The 21,264-nt window shown below is 53.9% G+C and overlaps 1 protein-coding gene across 1 annotated transcript in view; it reads right to left on the bottom strand.

Annotated features, from left to right (window-relative positions):
- Nucleotides 1–21,264, bottom strand: part of ZAN (zonadhesin) — a gene marked incomplete at both ends in the record, with an annotated part of 42,924 nt that overhangs the window by 6,809 nt on the left and 14,851 nt on the right. The window contains 30 exon segments of the mRNA XM_081255149.1: nt 2,108–2,403; nt 2,748–2,872; nt 3,014–3,178; nt 3,266–3,279; nt 3,282–3,509; nt 3,815–3,851; nt 3,855–3,959; nt 4,225–4,433; nt 5,572–5,748; nt 6,045–6,139; nt 6,446–6,557; nt 6,825–7,005; nt 7,207–7,454; nt 7,748–7,889; nt 9,100–9,302; nt 10,292–10,461; nt 10,590–10,697; nt 11,071–11,214; nt 11,872–12,017; nt 12,213–12,337; nt 12,822–12,938; nt 13,100–13,241; nt 15,493–15,677; nt 16,581–16,979; nt 17,454–17,538; nt 17,848–18,119; nt 18,653–18,799; nt 18,891–18,969; nt 19,153–19,244; nt 19,580–19,744. Coding sequence (XP_081111275.1) covers nt 2,108–2,403; nt 2,748–2,872; nt 3,014–3,178; nt 3,266–3,279; nt 3,282–3,509; nt 3,815–3,851; nt 3,855–3,959; nt 4,225–4,433; nt 5,572–5,748; nt 6,045–6,139; nt 6,446–6,557; nt 6,825–7,005; nt 7,207–7,454; nt 7,748–7,889; nt 9,100–9,302; nt 10,292–10,461; nt 10,590–10,697; nt 11,071–11,214; nt 11,872–12,017; nt 12,213–12,337; nt 12,822–12,938; nt 13,100–13,241; nt 15,493–15,677; nt 16,581–16,979; nt 17,454–17,538; nt 17,848–18,119; nt 18,653–18,799; nt 18,891–18,969; nt 19,153–19,244; nt 19,580–19,744 — 4,713 coding nt within the window.

Raw genomic sequence — 21,264 nt, 5'->3', positions numbered from 1 at the left:
AAGATAAATGGAGCAGTGGAAGCGGAGAAAAAGGCCCAGAGAGGGATCCAAATACGTGTGGGAATTTAATATAAATCATGGCATCTGAGTCAGTGGAAAAAGAGAGACTGGTCATTTAATAATACTGGGAAAAAATAAACACAAAGTTGATTCTGTTCTCATCCTACACACCAGGATAAATCCCCATGGATCAAACATTTAAATATAAAAAAAAAAAAAGAAACCATACAAACACTAGAGCGAAACATAGGCAAATTCTTTTTTAACTTCAGAGTGGGGAAGCCGTTTGTAACTAAGGCTCAAACTACAGAAGCCACAAAACAAAGACTATTATATTTGACCTCACAAATACATATGTATATATATATATATATATATATATATTTTTTTTTTTTTTCCTGCATGGTAAAAAAGAGTGAAAGATGAAAAAAGAGACCTGGAAAAAAATTTTGTAACTCATGGCACTAATGAAGGGCTACTCTCTGTAGTAGACCAAGGACATCTATAAAACATTTCAACAAAGACCAACAAACCAGTGGAAAAAATGGTGAATGGGTATGAAGAAATCACAGAAAGGGAAATCCATATTGCTCCTGAACATATGAAAGAATGCACAACTTCATTCATAATAGGAAAAATACAAATTAAGACTCTTTTTATCTTTCACATATCAGATAGGCAAAAATCCAAAAGCACGATAATGCTGTGTGTTGGCCAGTCTGTGGGGAAATGGGCACTTTCGTATGTTGCTGGTGGGAATGTAAATTCCTCAACCCCTATGGAAGGCCATTTGGCAACATCTCTCAAAAGCACAAATCCACACAATCCTTGATCCAACAATTCCAGGTCTACAAATTTATCCTACAGATAAGAGACACACACGTAGAGAATTGTATCTGCATGAGGTTATCCCTGCAGCACTGTTTGCAATAGCAAAAGACTGGAAACAACTAGAAAGTCCATCGCTAGAAGACTAGTTACATAAATTATGATAAATGAATTACGACGCAGCTGCAAAAGAGAATGAGGATACTCTTTACATATCTGACAGGGAAGGACCACCAAGCTAGTTTGTCAAGTGAAAAAAAATAAAGTGCAAACTACGGTGTCCTGTCTCCTGTTTGTAAGAAAATACAGAAAATAAATTTGTATTTGTCTGTATGTGCAGAAATAAAAGACTTTTGGAAAAATACTCAGATGCTGAAAAGAGCAGGCTGGGACCTGGGCCCCTGGGGTCAGGGCGAGAGGGAGACTTTTCACTGGGAATCTTTTAATACTTTCAAAGTTTTTGAACCATAGGAATGCATCACATAGGAAAAACACCGTAATCACTGTTTTAAAATTTAAAATGTTTTTGGGGACTTCCCTGGTGGTCCAGTGGGTAAGACTCTGCACTCCCAATGCAGGGGGCCCGGGGTTCGATCCCTGGTCAGGGAACTAGAACCCATACACATGCTGCAACTAAGACCCGGCACAGCCTAAATAAATAAATAAAAATAAAAGGTTCTGGAATTAGATAGTGGTGCTGGTTGTACAACTTTGTGAAGATCCTGAAAATCAGTAAATTGTATACTTTTAAAGGGTAGAAGAATATGGTATGTGAATAATAATTTAAAAAAATTTTTTTAAAGGAAAGAGCTAGAGGAGGATGCCTCAGAGTCTGCCAGGAGGGGAGAAGAAAACCTTTCGGGTGCAGGGCGTGGTATGTATAAAGGCAGGGAGGGGTGTGGGAAAGCGAGGCCTGTGTGGGGAATGGGATGGTTTGATGCAGGTGATGCTGGCGCACAGGAAAGGGGGGTGGGGGAGGGGCACAGCTTTCAGGATCTCTCAAACATCTCAGAGAAGAGCTTGGACTTGCAGGCAACAGCCGTGAAGGGGCCTAACATGATCACATTTCTTTTGGAAAGGAGCTGCTGACAAGCAGCCCATGCGGTCCTGGTGGTATGGGGCACTAGCTAAGAGCTTGCTGTAAATGGTCCACATCAGAGAAAATGAGGTCAGAAACAGGTTGGGAACAACTGAAACGGAGAATGGGGGAGCTTTCAGCAATACACAGACGGAAAGAGGGCTTGGGAGCAGTTTGGGGGCGGCCTGAGGACACACTCACGGCAGAAGCTGCTGTTTCTCCATATCGGAGGCTTGATCCCCTGGGCCTGGCAGGCGGCCCTGAAGGCTTGTAGAGACTGGCAGAGGGCATGGTTGAGACCTCCAAACTCACAGAGGCTGTGGGTACATCTGAGAAAGAAGGGACTGAGAATCACGCGGGTGGCACACTTCGCCCAGGCTGGAGCCTGAAAAGCTGCCTGGCATTGCTCCTGGGCTCTTGCCAGGTCAGCTGCCCGGCAGTTTGTATTTGGCTTCTCCTGAGGTTCTGCTTCAGTCTTCTTGTCATCTTCTTGGCAACTGGGAAGGGAAAGGGCATCATCACAGGGACAGCCACTGCCTCATCTACGATAATGACTTGGCGCTCCCAAACCACACCCTGAAGACCCCTCCTGTCTTCACCAGGAAGTTGGCCTGGGCTCTGGCCAGCCTTCCACGTGGCCTCGGTCTCCTCCCACGTTTTGAAGCCAAGACAGGAAGACTTTCTCGTTTCCCCATATAGGTTCCTGGGACCCAGACGCCATCACCTGTCAAATTACATGCACAAAGGACCACTCTGGTCTTCCCATCCCAGGTGGGCCATACAGTCTAGAATCCCAACTCGTGTTCCTATGCAAAGGCAGAGATTCTTCAGGGACAATTACTTTGGGTCGATCTCCTTGTCTTGCCAACTATCCACATACATGACGTCATCCAGAGCTAGTTCGTCATTAGACATCAATAGTTCATCTTCTTCCTCACCGTTGAAGTTTCCACACATGCCGCAGGTCTGCGTGGGCAGAGGGGATCGAGGGATCCTCAGTGCCAGGGATGGCAGAGGGCATTTTTTGTTCGCATCCCCTTAAAGAGAAAGGCACCCCCGTCCCTGCAAGCTGACTCCCCTACGAAGAGACCCAGGTGTTTTCCTCACCTTTTCATAATAGGGTTTGGGGATTTCGACCTCTAGGAAGCCACTGCCATCAAACTTGACTTGCACCCCAGTGTTGATGGTGAGCACGGTGTAGCCGTCCCTGGAAATGACTTTGACTCCCCGGATCTGGGTGGTCGCCGGGAGGGTGACCCGTGTGCCATTGATCTACAGAGGAGGGCAGGACCCGTGAGCAGGAAGAAGGACCAGAGCCCCGTCCCCAGAGCCCATGTCCTTCCCGCCTGCCTCGCTCACCAGCACTTGGTCCTCCTCAGGGTGACCAGGGTATTAAAGATGCCCACGTGGACCTGGCGGAGGTAGAAAGTGTGGGGTTGGTCTTTCCGCTTCCCATTCTTGCCACTGATCTTGAAGAAAGGCAGGTCCATGGTGGAGTGGCATATTTTCACCAAGACGTAAGTGCAGGTGCCCCTGACCGCATGGTAACTGCCATCGAAGCTTACGTAGTGGGACATGTCGCAGATGCGGCACTCTCCCATCCCTGGAGGACAGACAGGTGGCTGAGGAGTGGTCCAGCCTCTAGCAAGAACAGGCCTTCTCCCCTGCCTCAAGGAAAGGATGGGAGGAGAGGGAGCCTCAGAAGGGAAGGAGACAAAAGAGTCAAGACACGAGGAGGTGGGGCAGGTGTCATTCGGCCAGGGAGAGACTTATACTATCCCGTCTAAGTCCACGGCTGCCACAGGGAACCATGAGTGAACCCCGAGGAGCCCTTCTTGACAGAGGAGGAGTTGGGGAGAGTTTGTCTTGGTGGCTGAAGGTCCTCCTCCACGCTCAGTGGAGACCTACCTGCTGCCCGGCACCATATCAGCCCATCCTGGGACCCTCACATCTGGCCAGGCTTGCAGGCGGTCTGGAGGCAGGAGATGTTGTTGTGAGCGGAGCAGGTGCAGAGCCTGGAGCAGGTGTTGTCCGTGTACCAGCTCTCCCCAACCTGTGGGGCGCAGGCATCATTGGAGCCGATAGAAACTTGGAAGCCAGAGGTGGTCGGAGCCACCCGCACCCCAGGGCCCCCATGAGGCTCGCTGCCCTTGGCTGCCCATCTCCATCGCTAGCCTTCCTCAGGCTCTTGGCTTCTGGATTTGCCCCCCAGCCCCCAGCACTGGCCCACCCTACCCCTTTGCAGGCTCTGAGCCCTCTGGCCCCCAAACTTGGGGAGCTGGGAAGGGCAGGGCACCCCCTGAGGTCTGGCCTCTCACTGGGTGGTAGGAGCCCCTCTGGCTGGTGCAGCCACACTGGCTGAGGGGCACACAGGAGGTCCCACTCAGGATGTGGCCTTTCTGGCACTCACAGCCCTTGGCACAGGGCAGCGAGCACGGGCAGTATGATGGAGTGCTCAGGCTGAGGCAGGTGGCGGGGCAGGGGTTGGCACAGGTGCTGTAGCTGCTGCCCAGTGGGCAGTTCAGAGCTAAGAAGAAATCGGTGTTTAGGAAGGAAGAGTGATTTCCAGCTCTCTGATCTTGGGGCATCAAGAGTTCCTGGGAGGGAATTCCCTGGCGGTCCAGTGGTTAAGACTTCGCCTTCCACTGCAGGAGGTATGGGTTTCATCCCTGGTTGGGGAGCTAAGATCCCACATACCTCGAGTCCAAAAAATCAAAAACATAAAACAGAAACAATACTGTAACAAATTCAATAAAGACTTTAAAAATGGTCCATATCAAAAAAATCTTTTTAAAAAAAAAGAGTTCCTGGGAATGTCCATCAAACGAATGGATAAACAAAGTGGGGTCCAATCATACAACGGAATATGATTCAGTCTTAAAAAGAAGGAAATTCTGGCACTTGCTACAACATGGTGAACCCTGGGGATATAATGCTAAGTGAAATAAGTGAGTCACGAAAAGACGAATACCGTGTGATTCCACTTAGATGAGGTCCCTAGAGTCGTCGAATTCACAAACACAGAGAGTAGATGGTGGTTGCCAGGGGCTGGGGGAGGGGATGGGGACTTACAGTGTTTCATGCGGACAGAGTTTCAGTTTGGGAAGATGAAAAAGTTCTGGGGGCGATGGTGGTGATGGTTGCACAACAAGGTGAATGCGCTTAATGCCACTGGACACTTAAAAATTGTCACAATGGTAATTTTTATGTTCTGTATGTTTTACTACAATTTTTTTTAAAAAAAGCATTTTTGGGAAAGAAGAAAGGTCACAGAGCTGGCCCAGGGAAGAAGGGAAGGAGGCAGTAACCAAATGAGATCAGAACTTTTTTTTTGGGCCACGCCCCATGACATGTGGGATTTGAACCAGGGATCAAACCAGTGCTCCTTGCAGTGGAAGGGCAGAGTCCTAACCACTGGACCACCAGGGAATTCCTGGGAGATCAGAATTTTTTGGTGAAGTGAGAATCGGATGGAGGCTCCCAGAAGAGGGAGACAAGTAGAGGATGGGAGCTGGGCTCAGAGAGACTGGGGAGACAGGAACAGAGGAGGGTCCCACGTGGGTCCTAGGGGCCGGGCTCCGAAGGGAAGAGTGAAGGAGCAGAATTTAGGGAGAGGAAGAGAGGGCAGGGCTCCAGGGACTCCTCCTGGCTGTCAGGTCACTCACGGCAGAAGGTGGTGTTCTGCCAGGCGAGGGCCTGGCCCGCGCGGGCGCACAGGGACGCATACACCTGCAGGGAGCGGCACAGGGTCAAGGCGTCGCCCTTGGTCCCACACTGGCCGTACACGCAACTGGTGAAGCTGGAGTGCGGGGCCACCACCCCGTGGCAATGGGAGAAGGGTCCTGGATGAAACGTAGGTGAGACTAAGCTTGGGGAGGGAGCAGAACCACGCGGCTGCTCTGGGGCAAATTCAACATCCATTTCCATCAAAACCTGTAATTATTGAGAACCTACTGCCTGAGATGCAAAAAACCCCACAGATCCATCAGCGTTCCCAGGTGACCACTGCCTCTGCATTCCCTCTGCCTGCCTCTTGAGGGCCACTACTTCCTGTCTCACCCTTCCTCCCTCCCTGCTCAGTGCCCCTCCTCTGTCTCCTGCCCCCAGAGAGCAAAAAGGGGCCCCCTGTGTGGCTTACCCTGAGGGTTCATTAAGATATCACAGTTCTTATTCCAGGCCTCCATCACTTTCTTCTCCAGGCACCTGGGGGGCTTGCCACCCGCAGCAAAGCAGCTGACAGAGGAGGAGGGGAAAGGACAGGAGTTTAGGATTGGAGGAAGCTTTCCAAAAGCCAAAGCAAAAGTGGAGAGGGAAACAGCGAGGGGAATAAGGATGGGAGAGGAGAACAGTGATGGCCTCAAGTAGTAAGGTCAGCAGATGCAGCAGGAAAGCAAAAGGTTAGATCTCAGGGTGGACTTCCTAAGAGACAGATCAGTCATCAACTCCAGGAAAGATTGGGGACGCACAGGGAACACCTCCAGGCTGCCCGCCGAGCCTCCTCCCCTGGTCCAGCTCCCCGCCTCCCCCGTTCCGGCTCACCCAGGTTCAGATAACTCATTTAGCTTCCAGGAGGCCCCCAGGTGCACGGAGCTGACTGCAGGCCTTTTATCAGGCTGCAGATTGTCGTCTAGGCTGTTGTTGTTGAAGTTCCCTGCAGGACGGAGCAGTCAGCAGAGGCCTTGAGCTCAGCCCCAGGACCAAGAAGCATCCCTCCCTCTTCACGCAACCAACCAAGATGAGCCCTTTCTCTTCCTTCATCTTCGGCTTCCCTTCATGCCTACCCTAGCGCATGACACCTTCAACCAAGTAAGAGGTCGACAAGCACCAAGGACGCCTAATCAGATGTGTGGATGAGTAGGACCGGGATAGGCTCCAGCCCATTACCCCGGCTTCACCTGCAGGTGCCCTAGGAACTCACCGCACATCCCGCAGAGCCGGCCAGCATAGGAGGAGGGCACGGTCACTTCCACCAGGTGGTTCCCGTCATAGCGAACTTGAAGCCCAAAGTCCGTGTAGAGGAGGATAAAGGAGCCACTGGACCTCACGTTCATCCGGCCTTGTGCAGGCCACATGGGCAGGGCCACCCGGCGACCGTCCAGCTACAGAGGCAGGGAGGACACTGTAGGGAAAGGTGCCTGGGACAAGGACAACAACGGGGCCAAGACCAGGGAGTAGGAGGGGGGTGGCGGGTGTGTCTCAGAAATGCGGGCTGCATCTGCCAGACAGGTGGGCCTGCAGGCAAGGAGACGCGGGCAGCGTGGGCTTCGGGTGGGGCCGGGGAGGCCAGCGCAGGCATGCACCATGACCTTGCGGCCTTTGATCATGGAGATTCTGAGGTTGAAGACCTGCACTTGGACGGTTTTGACATAGGAGGCCTCCAAGTTTCCGCCGTGGAACTCATTGGTGGCACTCACGACGAAGTAACTCTCTGGGGACCTCAACCAACAAGGCTGGGTCAGGGTGTAGGTACAGGTGCCCATGAAGTGGTGCAGGGCTCCGTCAAATGTCAGGTAATGGGGGTCCCCTGAGACAGTGCAGGTAGCGGACCCTGGGCAGGAGGAGATGGCGTTCAGAGAGGCACTGACCCTGAGCTGCCATCTTGGCAAGTCCACATTGGAAAGGTATCCATGGCTCATCGGGGTGGTCGGTGTGACTTGGAGAGGTCAAGGTCAGGGACTGCCCCAGCCTCACTCTCTGGGTCCTTGAAGACCCTGCTTTGGCTCTGGGCAATTGCCTTCCAGCCCCCTGGTTATGCTCCAGCTCTCTGCTTTAGGACAGGACCATGCCTTTGCTCGAGGTCACATGGGCAGCCCCCATGCTCACCTTCTTTCGACTACTCACCTTGAGCATGGCAGCCATAGATGCCATCCTGCCAACCACACACCTCCTGGGACTGGCACCTCCACTGCACACAGTGAGTTCTGTTGCTGCCCTCACAGATGCAGAGCTGTCTGCAGCCTGGCTTGAACAACCGCTCCCCTACCTGGCGGACGGACCGAAGGAAGGAAAATAAATTATCTCCTGATCTATTAGCACTGCTATTCAGATCACTGACCTGCTCACCAGGAAGGCATTCATGTCATCCCAAAGCTCCAGGCTTAGTTGCAAAACTCTGGCATCCGCTCACTCGTTCAGTCACTCCACTGTTTGTTTGTTCACTAGTTCAACAGACAGTTATCATCTGCCTTGTGCCAGGCGTCAGGGATTCAGTAATGAGCTGGATGGATGAGGTCCCTGCCCTGACAGAACTCACAGTCCAGAGAGGGCAGTCGACATGTAAACAGATAGATCACGTGGTCCAACACACTCTGCACCCAAAGACGATAATCAGGGCACCCAGGGAGAGTTTCGTGCCATTGACACAGACAATCCGCACTCACCACGAGAGTTTAGAGGTGCTTCTCAGGAGGGCTTTAAGGAAGAAGCAGCATTTCAACAGGGCCCCAAAGGAGGTGAAGGTGGCTAACAGGCATAGTGCCTGGGAGGCAGAGCCGCGGGGAAGTGCTGAAAACAAGGTGAAGCTGAGAGAGCAAAGCGCAGACGAGGAGAGTCCCGTGGGCCAGCCTGGAATGCGGCACCAAGCAGGGAGAGCCAAGTGGGTGTGCGCTGGGATGGACATCAGTGTCATCCCCAGGCCTTGGGTGAGGGACAGGCAAAGGAAGAGAGAGAGAAGTTTCACGGATGAGAGTCTAGCTCCAAGTGCTGCCTCTGAGAAGATGGTGAAAATGGGGCCCAGGTAGCAGCTGAAATTCTTCAGCAGAGAAAGGGACCCTCAGTAGGAGAGAAAGAGTACAGGTGAGATGCAGACATGCCTGGGCCTTCAGAGGATGAGGAACCGGGAAAGTGACTCAGGGATGTGACGGGCAGGGAAGATAGGAGGGGAGAGAACTAGGGGTCCCAGGCTCTGCTGGGCAGCGTGGGAAATAACTGCGCTATGACTCCATCCCGGTCTGCAGGGATGAAAAGTACTAGAACTGAAGAAAGAAAAAGGAAAATTAGACCTAAGCCCGAAGTTCCTTAATCCCAGCCTGCCCTCCCCCCTCGCCCCCCCGCCGCCCCCTGCCACCCCCACCACTCCCGCCACCCCGCCCTCCGCCTTTTCTCTCCTGCCCACAAGCTGGCCGTAGACCTTAGAGCTGGAATGAGTGCCTTCTGGCTGCAGGGCTGAGAGAGGCCCAGCCCCAGCAGCTCACCTTGAAGTAGCCGGCCGTGGGGTCAAGGCAGCCACATTCGGACCTGGGGACGCACTGGAGACCGCTGAGGATGAAGCCCAGGTCGCACTTGCAGCCCTCCACGCAGCGGTTCTGGCAGGCCATGCCCGAGAACTCGGAATGGCAGGTGTTGGGGCACAGCTTGGCACACAGGGTGTATCGGCTGTTGGGTGGACAGGCCAGTGCTGGCAGAGGGGGGAGCACAGGTGAGGCGGGATGGGGAAAAGAGGAAAGAGGTAGCTCCCAGCCCAGAGTTCAGAAGGCCGGTGGCTAGAGGCTTTCGCCCTATCTTGAGAAGAAGACAGTGACTGGTAGAAACCACCGAGGAGCTCAGCTTCCACGTCCTGGGCCTGGAAGGGGGCCTGCAGGGAACTGCCAAGAGGCAGGACCACGGGAGCAGACTGATCCAGAAGCCTCAGCAGCACTGCTGTGTAGGGTGGAGGGGAGCAGAGGGAACCCACGTGGCCCCATCAAGGCCCCAAAGCAGGCTCCCCAGAGGGCTGGGCCATGACCAGGAGCTGTGGGGCCGTCATGACGCGCCATCCCACCCACCAGTCTGTACTGTATGCACATTCTGTGTATTTTACGTGTGCATCCCTCGACATGGGTGTGCATTTACACACATATGCATTGCTCTGCATACCCGTACCTTCAGGTAGCTGGGAAAGCTTTCTTTCTTCTTCTTTCTTTCTTTCTTTCTTTCCTTTCTTTCTTTCTTTCTTTCTTTCTTTCTTTCTTTCTTTCTTTCTTTCTTTCTTTCTTTCTTTCCTTTCTTTCTTTCTCTCTCTCTCTCTCTCTCTCTCTCTCTCTCTTTCTTTCTTTCTTTTTTTTTTCCCCAAAGAGCTTTAATTAAGACTTTAATAGAGCAAAAAGAGGTCAAAGTGTAGTCAGGGCCCAAATCAGAGGTAACAAAACCAAGCTGGATCCAGGATGAAAATGCTGCCTGGAAAATCCACAGCTGGGAGCAAACCCTGGGAAGGCTTTCTGAGTTTGCAGGTGACCATGTGATTTTCTCAGTGCATGTTTCTGACTCTGCAGATTTCCCTGTCCTAGTGTGGAGGCAAAGGGGTTCCACCAGGGCGTTGCCCAGCCTGTGCCACCACTCTCAGATGCCGCCGGCCCTCTACCGCGTCTGCGTCTGAAAGAAGGGGCCCTTCATCTTGGTACAACTCACGGCAGAACTGGGGTCCCCTCCAGGGCTTCACCACATAGCCAGCATCCTGGCAGGTCTCAGTCAAGGCCGACATGTGGGCACACAGCATCTGCTGCAGCCCCTGGAAATTACACATGTCAAACATGCAGTTGTCAAAGAAGGAAGAGGCCCTGAGGTGAGGCAGGCAGGCCCTGAGGAGAGAGGCCAGGTCAGAAGGAATGAGGGGGAGAACTTCCCGCCTCCTGCCACGGAGGACCTGGTCCCCCCCTATGGCCCTTCCTGGCCACCGCCCCCCCCCCCCGCCCGCCCCTGCACATACTCAAAAGCTCCGTGAGCGACCGTGAGCCGTCCACAGAACTCTGGCCCCGACACAGTGTTCTTCAAGGCAGTGTCGCAAGATGGGGGAGATGCCTGGTTTTCCTGGCACCTGGAAGAGACCCACCCCAAACGCCCTAAGGACCGAGGCTCACCTCCATGCCCACCCCGCCCCAGCAGTCTCCCGGCTCTCGGCATCCCCTAGTGGAGAATATCTGAATACCAAGAGGTGGGAAAACTTGGAGCCGGGCGAGCAAGAGGCGGGGCTGCCCAGAATCGCCTGGGGACGACTGACGGATGGTGGGGCTGGGGGTGAACGTGGTGGCAATGAACTCTGCTGGGAACGGGAGCGGGGAGAAGAATGACAGACGTGGGGGTGTGCAGCAGAGGAGAGAGGAGAAAAGGGGTGATGCCAGTCGGGGTTCTTAGTTCCTCGAAGGGGCAAAGGAGCAGGAGGGCGGAGACGGAGACGGGGAGGTCCTCACTCCTGATCCTCATCCTCCGAGGCCTGCCAGCTGCTACCCAGCTCCGTCTCATCTCGCGCTGGTCTGCCATCCGGCTTTCGGTTGTCGTTGCTACTGTCGCCATCATAGTTGCCACAGAAACCGCAGAGTTTGCTGGAGTAGGTGCTGCGGGGGGCCGGTGGGAGGGGAGGAGGAGGCGTTAGTGGAGAGAAGGGGCCTCCAGCATCTGAGGGACTACAGCAGAGAGGGGATGAGTCGCGGAGGCCACTGGCACGAGGCCGGTGGAGGATGAAGAGGTGCAGGCTCGGAACAAGGGTTCCACGCCAGGCGCCAGGCGCGCAAGGACCTCAAGCTCTCACTCTCGAGCCATCTTGACGTCTCCCCTCGTCCTCTTCTGCTCACACTTCATCTCCAGCCATAACAAACTTCTCGCGGCCCCTAAGACATTCTACTTTTTCCCTCGCAATGACTGTTCACTATTTCTATAGTCTTTCTTTCCCTTCTTTGGCCAGCTGGGGAGCTACTCATCCTTGAAGACTGCAGTCAAGGGACCACTCTTCTGAAGGCTCCCACGACTCATCAGCAACTCCTTCTAGAACATTCCCAAAGCCTTGTGTATATATCCTGCTACTATCACACTGCCCTGAAACCATTTCCTCCCCCTCCTCAACCAAAGGGAGGCCTGCCCATTGAGCTAGGTGTCTCCTACCCATGACTGAGAATTAGCGCCTGGGATGGCAGGGGCCGGGGATGGGAGGGTCCCGGGAGAGGGAGGGGCAGAGTGGGAGGAGTGGTAGCTGCCTCGCTGGGTCGCCCCCTCACCTGGGCACTCTCACAGACAGCTGCTGGTCACCATCCCATCTCACCCGCAGACCGAATGCCGTCTGCAGCTGCACAAATTGCCCACTTGGAGTCAGGAAGATGCCTTTAGAAGGTATGGCTGGGAGGGTGACTCGCTGACCCCCAACCTGGAAGGAGGGGCCGAGGGAGGAGACAGAGAGACAGATCCGGGGGTCAAGGAGGACCCCCAGCAGACTCCCAGATCCCCACCGCCACGCTAATGACCTCTTCTGCTCCACGTGGAATGCTCTGGAGGAGCTGGGCGGGACAAGGCCACAGCCAAGGCCAGCAGCCCGGCAGGGCTGAGTGGAGAACGGACTCACCAGCGTGTGTCTGCCCTTGAGCAGGGTGATGGTGGTTTCGGGCAGAGTCACGTAGACCTTGCTCAGGCAGGACACGCCCTCCTGTCCTCGCTCCTCATTCTTCACCGTCAGCCTGAAGAATGGCTCTGGGCAGGGAGAGGGGTGGAGAGCTCCCAGGGGCTCATTCCAGAAGCATTTCTGAGCACCCACTGAGGGTGCCACCCCCAACCGGCCCTGCGCCCCGCGAGGATAAAGGGCCACAGAGGTGGCGGCTCTACGGTTCAAGAGGGGCAGGAGTGGGGCGTTGTCCAGAACAGCGTGGGGCTGTGCCGCGAATCTGTCCCCCCAGGGGACAGGGGCCTCCTCTGCCAGGCACGCCCTAGTCCAAGCCAGCCAAGGGAGTGACGGATACAGAGAGGAGTCCTAACCCGCATTTCCCCCATAGTCTGGTCCTCACAAAGTCCTGCTTGGGGATGGACGTGTCATCCCTTGCTCTACCACCGGCCTTGCTCCCGTCTTGCCCCTGCCAGCGGCTCTGGCCCTTTTCTGCCGGCCAGTGCACCCCATGCCCAGCTCTTCTGATCTCAGACCCCACGCCCAGGCTGTGGGGGGGCATCTCCAGGGTCCTACCTGTCGAGTTGCCACAGGGTTGGGCCAGGATGTAGGTGCACTTGCTCATGAAGTTCAAGTGCCTCCCGTCGAAGGTGAAGTAATGAGGGTCTCCGTAAATGAAGCAGGTGGCAGTGCCTGCCGAGGGGACACCGGGGACATGTGAAGCTCGTTCACCAGGCCAGGCCCCAGGGCCCACCTCACCCACCCAGTGGCCTGCCCGGGCTCCCCTGGTCGAGGGAGGGATGGGGACCCTGGTGTCACACCCACGTGGGAACAGCCTGAGGGGAGGGTCTCACCATAGGGGTGGCATCCGTACTGGCCATTCTTCAGCTGGCACACTGTATGTGTCCCGCACTTATAGGGCTGGCACTCCGTCCGACTTCCAGGCTGGCAGCGGCAACGTTCTGTGCAGTTGGGGCTGAACCATCCTGTCCCTGGCTGAGGGCAAGGGGGCCGGAGTCATGAGGCCGTAGCTCCTGGGCAGACTCTGTCATCCCGTGCTGTAGTCCCCTCTCCTCCTGCAGACCTCACCTTGCTCAGACTCCTCTCCTCATCGCCTACCACATATTCCTGCTCAACCCAGGCCCTTTCACATGCTGTGCTGGAACGTGTCCCTCTCCCTCTCTCTAACCCATTCCTTTGCAACTAGCGGAGTTCAGCTCAAGGGTTGCTACCTTCTCAGGAAGACTCTCCAGACCTCCTTGACTACCTCTGGGTACCTTTTCTTCCCAGGACTTACCACAATTGCACTATTATATTCATCTTTGTGATTATTTGATAAGCACCCCTGCGAGGGACCATGTCTATCTTTACTCACTATCTCAGCCCCAACACGTAGCACAGTGCCTGGCAAAGAGTTCTCATTTAATAAATACTTACCGAATGAAAGAACAAACCAACATCCTATGTGCCCCCCGGAATCTGACAGCATTAGGAGAGCAAGGACATGCCCTATTCGTGGTGACCCCAATGCCGAGAGGGTTGAAGGTACCCAATAAACATTTATTGAATGCATAAGTGATCATACAATAAGTTCATATGTGTCTCCCGGGGCAGAGGGAAGAGATGCTTGGTACTGATGCTTGTGACAGATAGTTCTACCCGGGCTGCAGCTGAAGCTACTCCCAACACTGACGCAGGGACGCCTGGGAGACGGGTCAAGAGGGCTGGAGGAGGAAGGGGCCCCCGAAGAGGCAAGCAAGAAACTCGGACGCCCCATGGGGAGAACGCCGGAGCTGAGAAGAGGAACTGGATGCTAAATGAATAGCTGACTGAACTTTTAATTTACAGGTCACATATATTTACCATAAATTGCTAACAATAACAATGAGCATGTATTAAGTAATTGCTCTGTGTCAGGATCTAATCTCACCTTCACAACAACCTAATGAGGTAGAAAATCTTGTTGTGCTCATTTTATAGATATGGGAACAGATTTGAAGAAGTCAAGAAAGAACCTCGCCCAGGGTCACTCTGCAAACGAGTGGCGGAGTGGTGATTTGAGCTCAGATTGGCCTGACTCTTGGGCGGCTCTGTCCAATACAATGGCCATCAGTCACATGCCACTGAGCTCTTGAGATGTGGCTGGTGCAAATTGACATAGGCTGTAAGTGTAAAATACACACTGGATTTTGAAGACTTAGTAAGAAAAAAAAAAGGTACATAAATGATCTCATTGATAACCATTGATTACATGCTAAAACAGGTAGATGACTGGAGTTAACTTAACCTGTTTCCTTGTACTTTTTCTTTTCTTTGTTTTTTGGCCTCACTCGTGGCTTGCGGGATCTTAGTTCCCCAAGCAGGGATTGAACCCGGGCCCTCAGCAGTGAGAGTGTGAAGTCCTAACCACTGGGCTGCCAGGGAATTCCCTCCTTGTAGTTTTTTTTTTTTTAATGTGACTATTAGGACAAGTAAATGCTGTGTGAGGTTTGCACGCCATCCCTTTTGGACAGAGCCTGTGCTCCACCAGAATCTCCCGGGGGGATGGGGATGGGCATCAATTAGGAGAGACAAGAACAGTATCTCCTCTCCTTTGACATAGCCTATCAAAATTTGCAAGTTCCTTTGGAAGAAGGTTCTGGAATGCCTCATTCTGCCCTGAAAATGCCTGAACTCACTCAGTGTCCAGGGCTCTCTGTATACTCAGGGACCCCTGACTTTCCTCAGGATGGAGATAAGGGCCCTGCACCACCTGGCTGGTCTATGGTCAAATGCATCATGGCTGCCAGTGCAGGATGGAGAAATACAGAAATATCAAAGCTGCCAGGAGCACCGAGGACAGGGCCACGGGCTGACAGGATCTTCCACACAGCCTAGTGTCAGGCTGGGCCAAAGCAGGTGCTTAACAAGTATTTATTGTGTGAACAGAGCCTAGGGACTTCCCTGGTGGACCAGTGGTCAAGACTCTTGCACTTCCACTGCAAGGGGCACAGGTTCAATCCCTGGTCAGGGAACTAAGATCCCACATGCCGTGTGGCGTGGCCAAGAAAAAAATTAATAAAATTAAGGCAAAAAAACCACACACCGAATGAATGACTCCACCACCGTGTCACAGCTGCCGGAGAGCTGACCCCTTGGGAATGTCCCATGGATCCAAATTCATGTCACCTGGGGAGCAGGTGGCGCTGGACCCCAGGTTTTCAGCTCGCAGTCTCCCTCAGAGGATCTGGGCATCCTGGGGTCTCACCTTATAGTAATTGTCATTGTAGAAGCAATTGCAGGAAGAGGCATTGATGCAGCAGGAGTCGCTGAACAGAAAGCCAGGATCACAGACACAGCCGGGCTTGCAAAGGAGCCCACAGTTGGGCGTGGGGCTCTGGCAGGATGCTGGGCAGGCGCAGCGCTCGTAGTGGGCGTTCGGCGGGCAGCTCACTGAGGGGAAAACGGCCTCCGTCAAGCCCCCGGCTTTCCTCCTGTCTCCCCTCTACCTCCCACTCCCGTTCTTCTTGAAGAAGGAGGCCCATGTTATTCAGCCATTCAAAGGAAGGAAGTCCTGACACAAACTACAATCTGGATGAACCTTGACAACAACATATGCCGAGAAAAAAGAAGCCAGTCACAAGCGACCACCGATTATATGGCTCCACAGTATGAAATGTACCGAACAGACAGAAAGCAGATTCGTGGTTGCCAGGGGCTGGGGGGTGGGGGGAATGGGAGTGACCGCTAATGGGTACAGGCTTTCTTTATGGGGTGATGCAAATGTCTTGAAATGGGGCTTCCCTGGTGGCGCAGTGGTTGAGAGTCCACCTGCCGATGCGGGGGACACGGGTTCGTGCCCCGGTCCGGGAGGATCCCACAGGCCGCGGAGTGGCTGGGCCCGTGAGCCATGGCTGCTGAGCCTGCGCGTCCAGAGCCTGTGCTCCACAACGGGAGAGGCCACAGCAGTGAGATGCCTGCGTACCGCAAAAAAAATATATATATATATCCTGAAATGGAAAAGTGAGGATGGCTGCACAGTCTTGTGAATATGTTAAAACCACCAAATCGTACACTTTGAAAGGATGAATTTTTACGGCAGTGAATTATATCTCAATAAAAAAAAAAGCAATAGTAAGTCTAGCGCTTGGTTCCCAACAACTCCCACTCCCCCATGCCCCCCCACCCCGGCCCTCTCACTCAGGGTCACTCTCATCATTCTCTCTAAAGTCATCGTGTCTGGTTCCTCTCTCCTCTGAGACTGCAGTTTCCTACTGGAAGCATCCGTTTCCCCAGCCCTCTCTCCTCATCACTGTCTCTGACTTTCAGCTCTTTGTCCGATGCTCCACCACAAACCTGGAGTAGGTCTCAGGGTTGCAGTGGTGGCTGGGGTCACAGTGGTCATGGAGGTACTTGGCATCATGAAAGCTGTTGGCCAGGTGTGTACAAGAGTTTGGCTGGGCTGGGGTGTCGTGGGAACTGTGGGCCTTTCAGTGGGGACCGTGGGTTTTTCCGTGGGGATGGTGGTCCTTTCAGTGGGGACCATGGGTTTTTCTGTGGGGACCGTGGATATTTCACTAGGGACAGTCGGTTTTTCTGTGGGGGTCACAGGTTTCTCTGTGGGGATGGTGGATATTTCAGTGGGGACGGTGGGTGTTTCCTCAGGGGCCACAGATTTCTCTGTGCAGACAGGGGTTTCAGGAGGGCCAGTGCAGGTAATGGGAGGTTTGGAAGGAGGCGCTACTGATGCAGGTCCTGCAAAGAAAATAAATCCCTGGAGTTTAGTCAGAATCGTACCACCACCCCCTTGACTCACATCTAATTGGAATGGGTGCGCTCAAAGCAGTAACTCATTCACACCTCTCCTTCTCCTCCCCGCCCCAGCCTCCACTCAGGTAACACTGACAAACACCGTTCCTAACATATGTCTGATCTTGCGCCGGGTACAGGAAACAAATAACAAATAGGATATCGGCCTTCCCTTCAGGATCACCATTCACTAGGTAAGGGGTCTGACCACAGAAATCCACGGCATCAAAGTCACATTCACTCAAGCAAGCATTCTGATGGGGCTGGGAAGGTACAGGTGGGCAGAATATAGACGACAAAGCTGCGTGAGGACTTGAGCACAAAAGAGGACTTGCATTTTAAGCAGCTCACGCAGAGAAGCCTGAGAGATGGTCATCCTGGAGCACGGCCCCCTTTCCGGAACCTGGGGTTTTGTCTTACCTTGACAGGTCCCGTGACTGATCAAGATGAAACCCAGAGTAACAATGAAGGCGGTGCTGGTGCCCCTCTCGGCCTCAAACATCAGCTGAAGGTACGAGGGAGAAAGGAGCAAGAGAGAGATGAAAGTGAATCCCCGTCAACTCAGTGACTCTCCAGGCAGAGGGTCTGTCCTCTGCTAAGATGTCGCCTTGTTCTGGCCTCAACAGTGCAAAGGGGGCCCGGACCCCTTCCAGGAGCCAGAGAGCCTCACAGGGAACACAGAGTGCCCTCTGCTCTGCTGTTTTTCCAGTGTCCCATCCTCTCAGCCCTGGTTGTGCTCCCTGATCCCAGGTGTTATGTCCCCCTCACCTGGCCTCACAGTGACACTTAAAGAGCGACTCTCTCTGTCTCTCACCTGCATGGGCTGCTGATGTCCCGAAGGGACGGTGATGGAGTCGTTCAGCCAGTCAGCGCTTTGAGACCCAACTCGTTCCCAGAGAGAAGTTGGGGAACTGTCCGCAGGGCTCCCCAGCAGAAGCCTGAGCTTCGTGCCGTTTCCGAGGCCATACGTGTGGTAGGTAAACTCCACACAGATCGCACCCGGGGCACAGAAGGTCCGGCTCACCGGTCTGAAAGACTGGCCTGCCTGGGAGAACTTGTCAGCCTCAAGGTAGACAAAGTGACCCTCTGGGCAAAAGAAGGGAACAGGCAAGGTGAGAAACCTCCAGAGGACAAGTCTGGTGCTTTCTTGAGCGACATCTTGCTTTCCAAATGGGGATTTGATGCAAACACCCCAACTCCCCACATTGCAGTGGGTTTTTTGTTTGTTTGTTTTGTTTTTTTCTCTGCTCATTTTAGACTTCTAACTGAAGAAGGCAGGATCAGAAAGAAAGGGAAAACCAAGCCAGCAACCCAGATTCCTTTGTTGGCTGCACCAGTAAATGTCTTGACTGAAAATGACCCAGTGGATTTTGAGGCCTTGGGCTCAATGAAGCACTATACCTGGATCTTCTGGGGGTTTCAAGTGACCCCAGAACCACGAGAATCCTCAACGCACTCTACCTCTGTCGCCTCCACAGCTCTGGCCCCATGGCGACTTCCCAGTAAACACCCGCTGGCTGATCCTCACCACCTACATCTTGCGTCAATCACACCAGTCCACCCCCTAGCTCGGAGCAGATTCAGTAGCTCGTTGGCTTGAGGGGTCCTCATCTCCTCACCTCCATTAAGGGAGGCTCCCAAGGGGCCTGTACCCTGGATGAGCGTGTTTTCACTTCCCTGGGTCCAGTGTCCGCCATCCTGTAATGCCTGGACCCAGTCACAGAAGGGATGGGCCTCATCTTCAAAGTCACACTGAGGAAAGCTCTCTGGGGGATCAAAATGGGAGATGTGAGAAATCTGGGCCATGCTCTCTATTCCTCCCCCATCCCCAACCCCCATTCTCAGAGCTGCTCTCACCCCCGCAGGGAGAAATGCTGATTGCATCCACCGCCACCACTGGCTCTGGGATCTTTCCAAACACACCCACCACGGTGAACTGAAGAGAGAGGGAGAAGGGGCCGGGCGTGAGGAAACAGCCCAAATGTTCAGCCCCCTCCATTTGATTTTACTCTCTTCAGGGACCCAGGCACCTGGCTTCCAGGGCCCAGAACTTCAATCCTTGTCAATAACAGGTGCGCCTCCCAGGTCCAAGGAGACCTGACCTCTTGCTCCTCTGTACCTGAATCTGTCCCTGGCCTGTGTAATTGACAGAAACAGGCTGCCAGTTGGGTCCGGGTTGTCCTGAAAAGAGTGTGTGTTTCCGGATGCTGCCTACAATGGAAGGAGCCCAAGAGAGCGGTGAGATGACGGGGGCTGGAAAATGACTTCAAACTTATACTCAGAAGGATGAGTAGCAGGGGGACCACTTGGAGTGGATTCCCTCCCCCACGTGCAAGCACGTCCTTCTCTCTCTCACTCTCCTGGCGTTTTTATCTATTTTTCCAGAACCCTGTGCCTTCCGCTCCCAAATTCCACTCCGCAGAATCATCTTGCAAGTATCCCAGATTTCCCTAGACCCCGAGAGATGCCCCCACGTTTCCTCGTCAACCCAACCCTGGGAGAAGAGCCTCAGGACAGTGTAAATGCCATGACGTTGTCACTCTCACCCAAGACAGAAGCATAGACCATGAGGGCTGCGCCAGGAGACTGGCCATGTAGGGTGTAGTGAAAGGACAGGCTCAGGCAGCCGAAGGACTGGATCAGAGGGCTCAGGAGGGCAGATCTCTGCCTTGGTTTTGCATTCTTGGGGTCCAGGAGCATGTAGAAGCCACCTGGGAAGGAAAAGGCCAGTAAAGTGGGGGGTGGCACAGGGATAGGGCTGCGAGGGCAGGGAGCCTGGCCCTGGGGAGCCCTAACAGTTGCCTAGGATCAGCCGGCGCTGAGATGGGCCTAAACCCATCACACGACTGGCTGAGGCCTTGGTTCCTTCCAGAAGTGCTTGGCAGGTCTGGGTGAGGACGCGGTCGCCGCCCAGGAAACGCGGCATCCTCTCAGAAGCAGCCAGAATCCTGTCCTTTGGATTCAGACTTTTGAGGTCCCCTCACAGTCACATCCTCTTCCTTTTCTTAACCCACTGGACACAGCTGATTCACGCAAAGTAGTGACAGTCCCGATCTGATGCTGACCCGCAGGGATCTCCTGCCCCCTGCCGCCAGCTCACGCAGCCAATCAGCCTGGACCTCGCTCCGTGACGCAACTGGTAGCCGTGGGAAGGAGGGGGGAATTACAGAGGCCTCCGACCGCGCGCACGCACGTGCCGGACGCCCCACGGGGTTCTGCCTGGAGAGTGAAGCCCGGAAAGGTGGGCTTCTGAAGGGAGAGAAGACGGCTGAAGAGGAGGGAGTGGGCAGAACTGCTAGAGAAAAGAAAGGAGCCAACAGAGAAGGAGGGAAAGAGTAAAATGGTGAAAGAACGCAACAAGTGTCGATACTGGGACGTCTGAGAAATGGAAAAGGAGATGCGGGAGAAAAAGAGGAAAGATGGAAAAACGTAAGGAAGGGAGCAAGGTGGAAAAAGGAAGAGAGAGAAAATGGAAAAAACAAACAAACCCAGCAACATTTACTGAAACTGCTGGGCACGGGATTTGGTGCTAAATAGTAAGGGGGATGCAGAGATGGGCTGGCCCTGCCCTGCTCTCCAGGGGCTTAGAATGAACGTGGGGTGGGGTTTTCACCAGGTCTTTCTAGAAAGCAAACCTCAGGCAGCAGGAAAGATCAGAGGAAGGAGAGCAAGGATTTGGGGGGAGGGAAGGATGGAGAAGAATGGCCTCTGTCCTTGCCCCGTCCCTTCAGTGGATTCTCGTACAAAAATACCCAGGTGATCCTTTTTTTTTTTTTTTTTGCGGTACGCGGGCCTCTCACTGTTGTGGCCTCTCCCATTGCGGAGCACAGGCTCCGGATGCGCAGGCTCCGGGGCCATGGCTCACGGGCCCAGCCACTCTGCGGCATGTGGGATCTTCCCGGACCGGAGCACGAACCCATGTCCCCTGCATCGGCAGGCGGACTCTCAACCACTGCGCCACCAGGGAAGCCCCAGGTGATCCTTTTAAACGTTAAGTCAGATAAGGTCACTCCTCTGCTCCAAGTCCTGCAAAGGCTCCCCATCCACATAGAATATAAGCCACAATCAGTCCTGACAATGGTCTGCCCCTCCTAGGACCCTTCTGAGCTCATTCTCTCCATCCCAGCCACGTGGCTCCTTGCTGCACTTCAACACCCACTCCCCAACCCACTGCTACCTCAGGGTCTTTGCATGGCTGGCCCCTCTGTTTAGAATGTTCTTCCCCTCGATG

The sequence above is a fragment of the Mesoplodon bidens genome (genome assembly GCF_964165515.1).
Source record: "Mesoplodon bidens genome assembly, chromosome: 15".
Classification (NCBI taxonomy): Eukaryota; Metazoa; Chordata; class Mammalia; order Artiodactyla; family Ziphiidae; genus Mesoplodon; species Mesoplodon bidens.
Note: the sequence above shows the minus strand (reverse complement) of the source record. Positions and strands in the feature narration are given on the sequence as shown.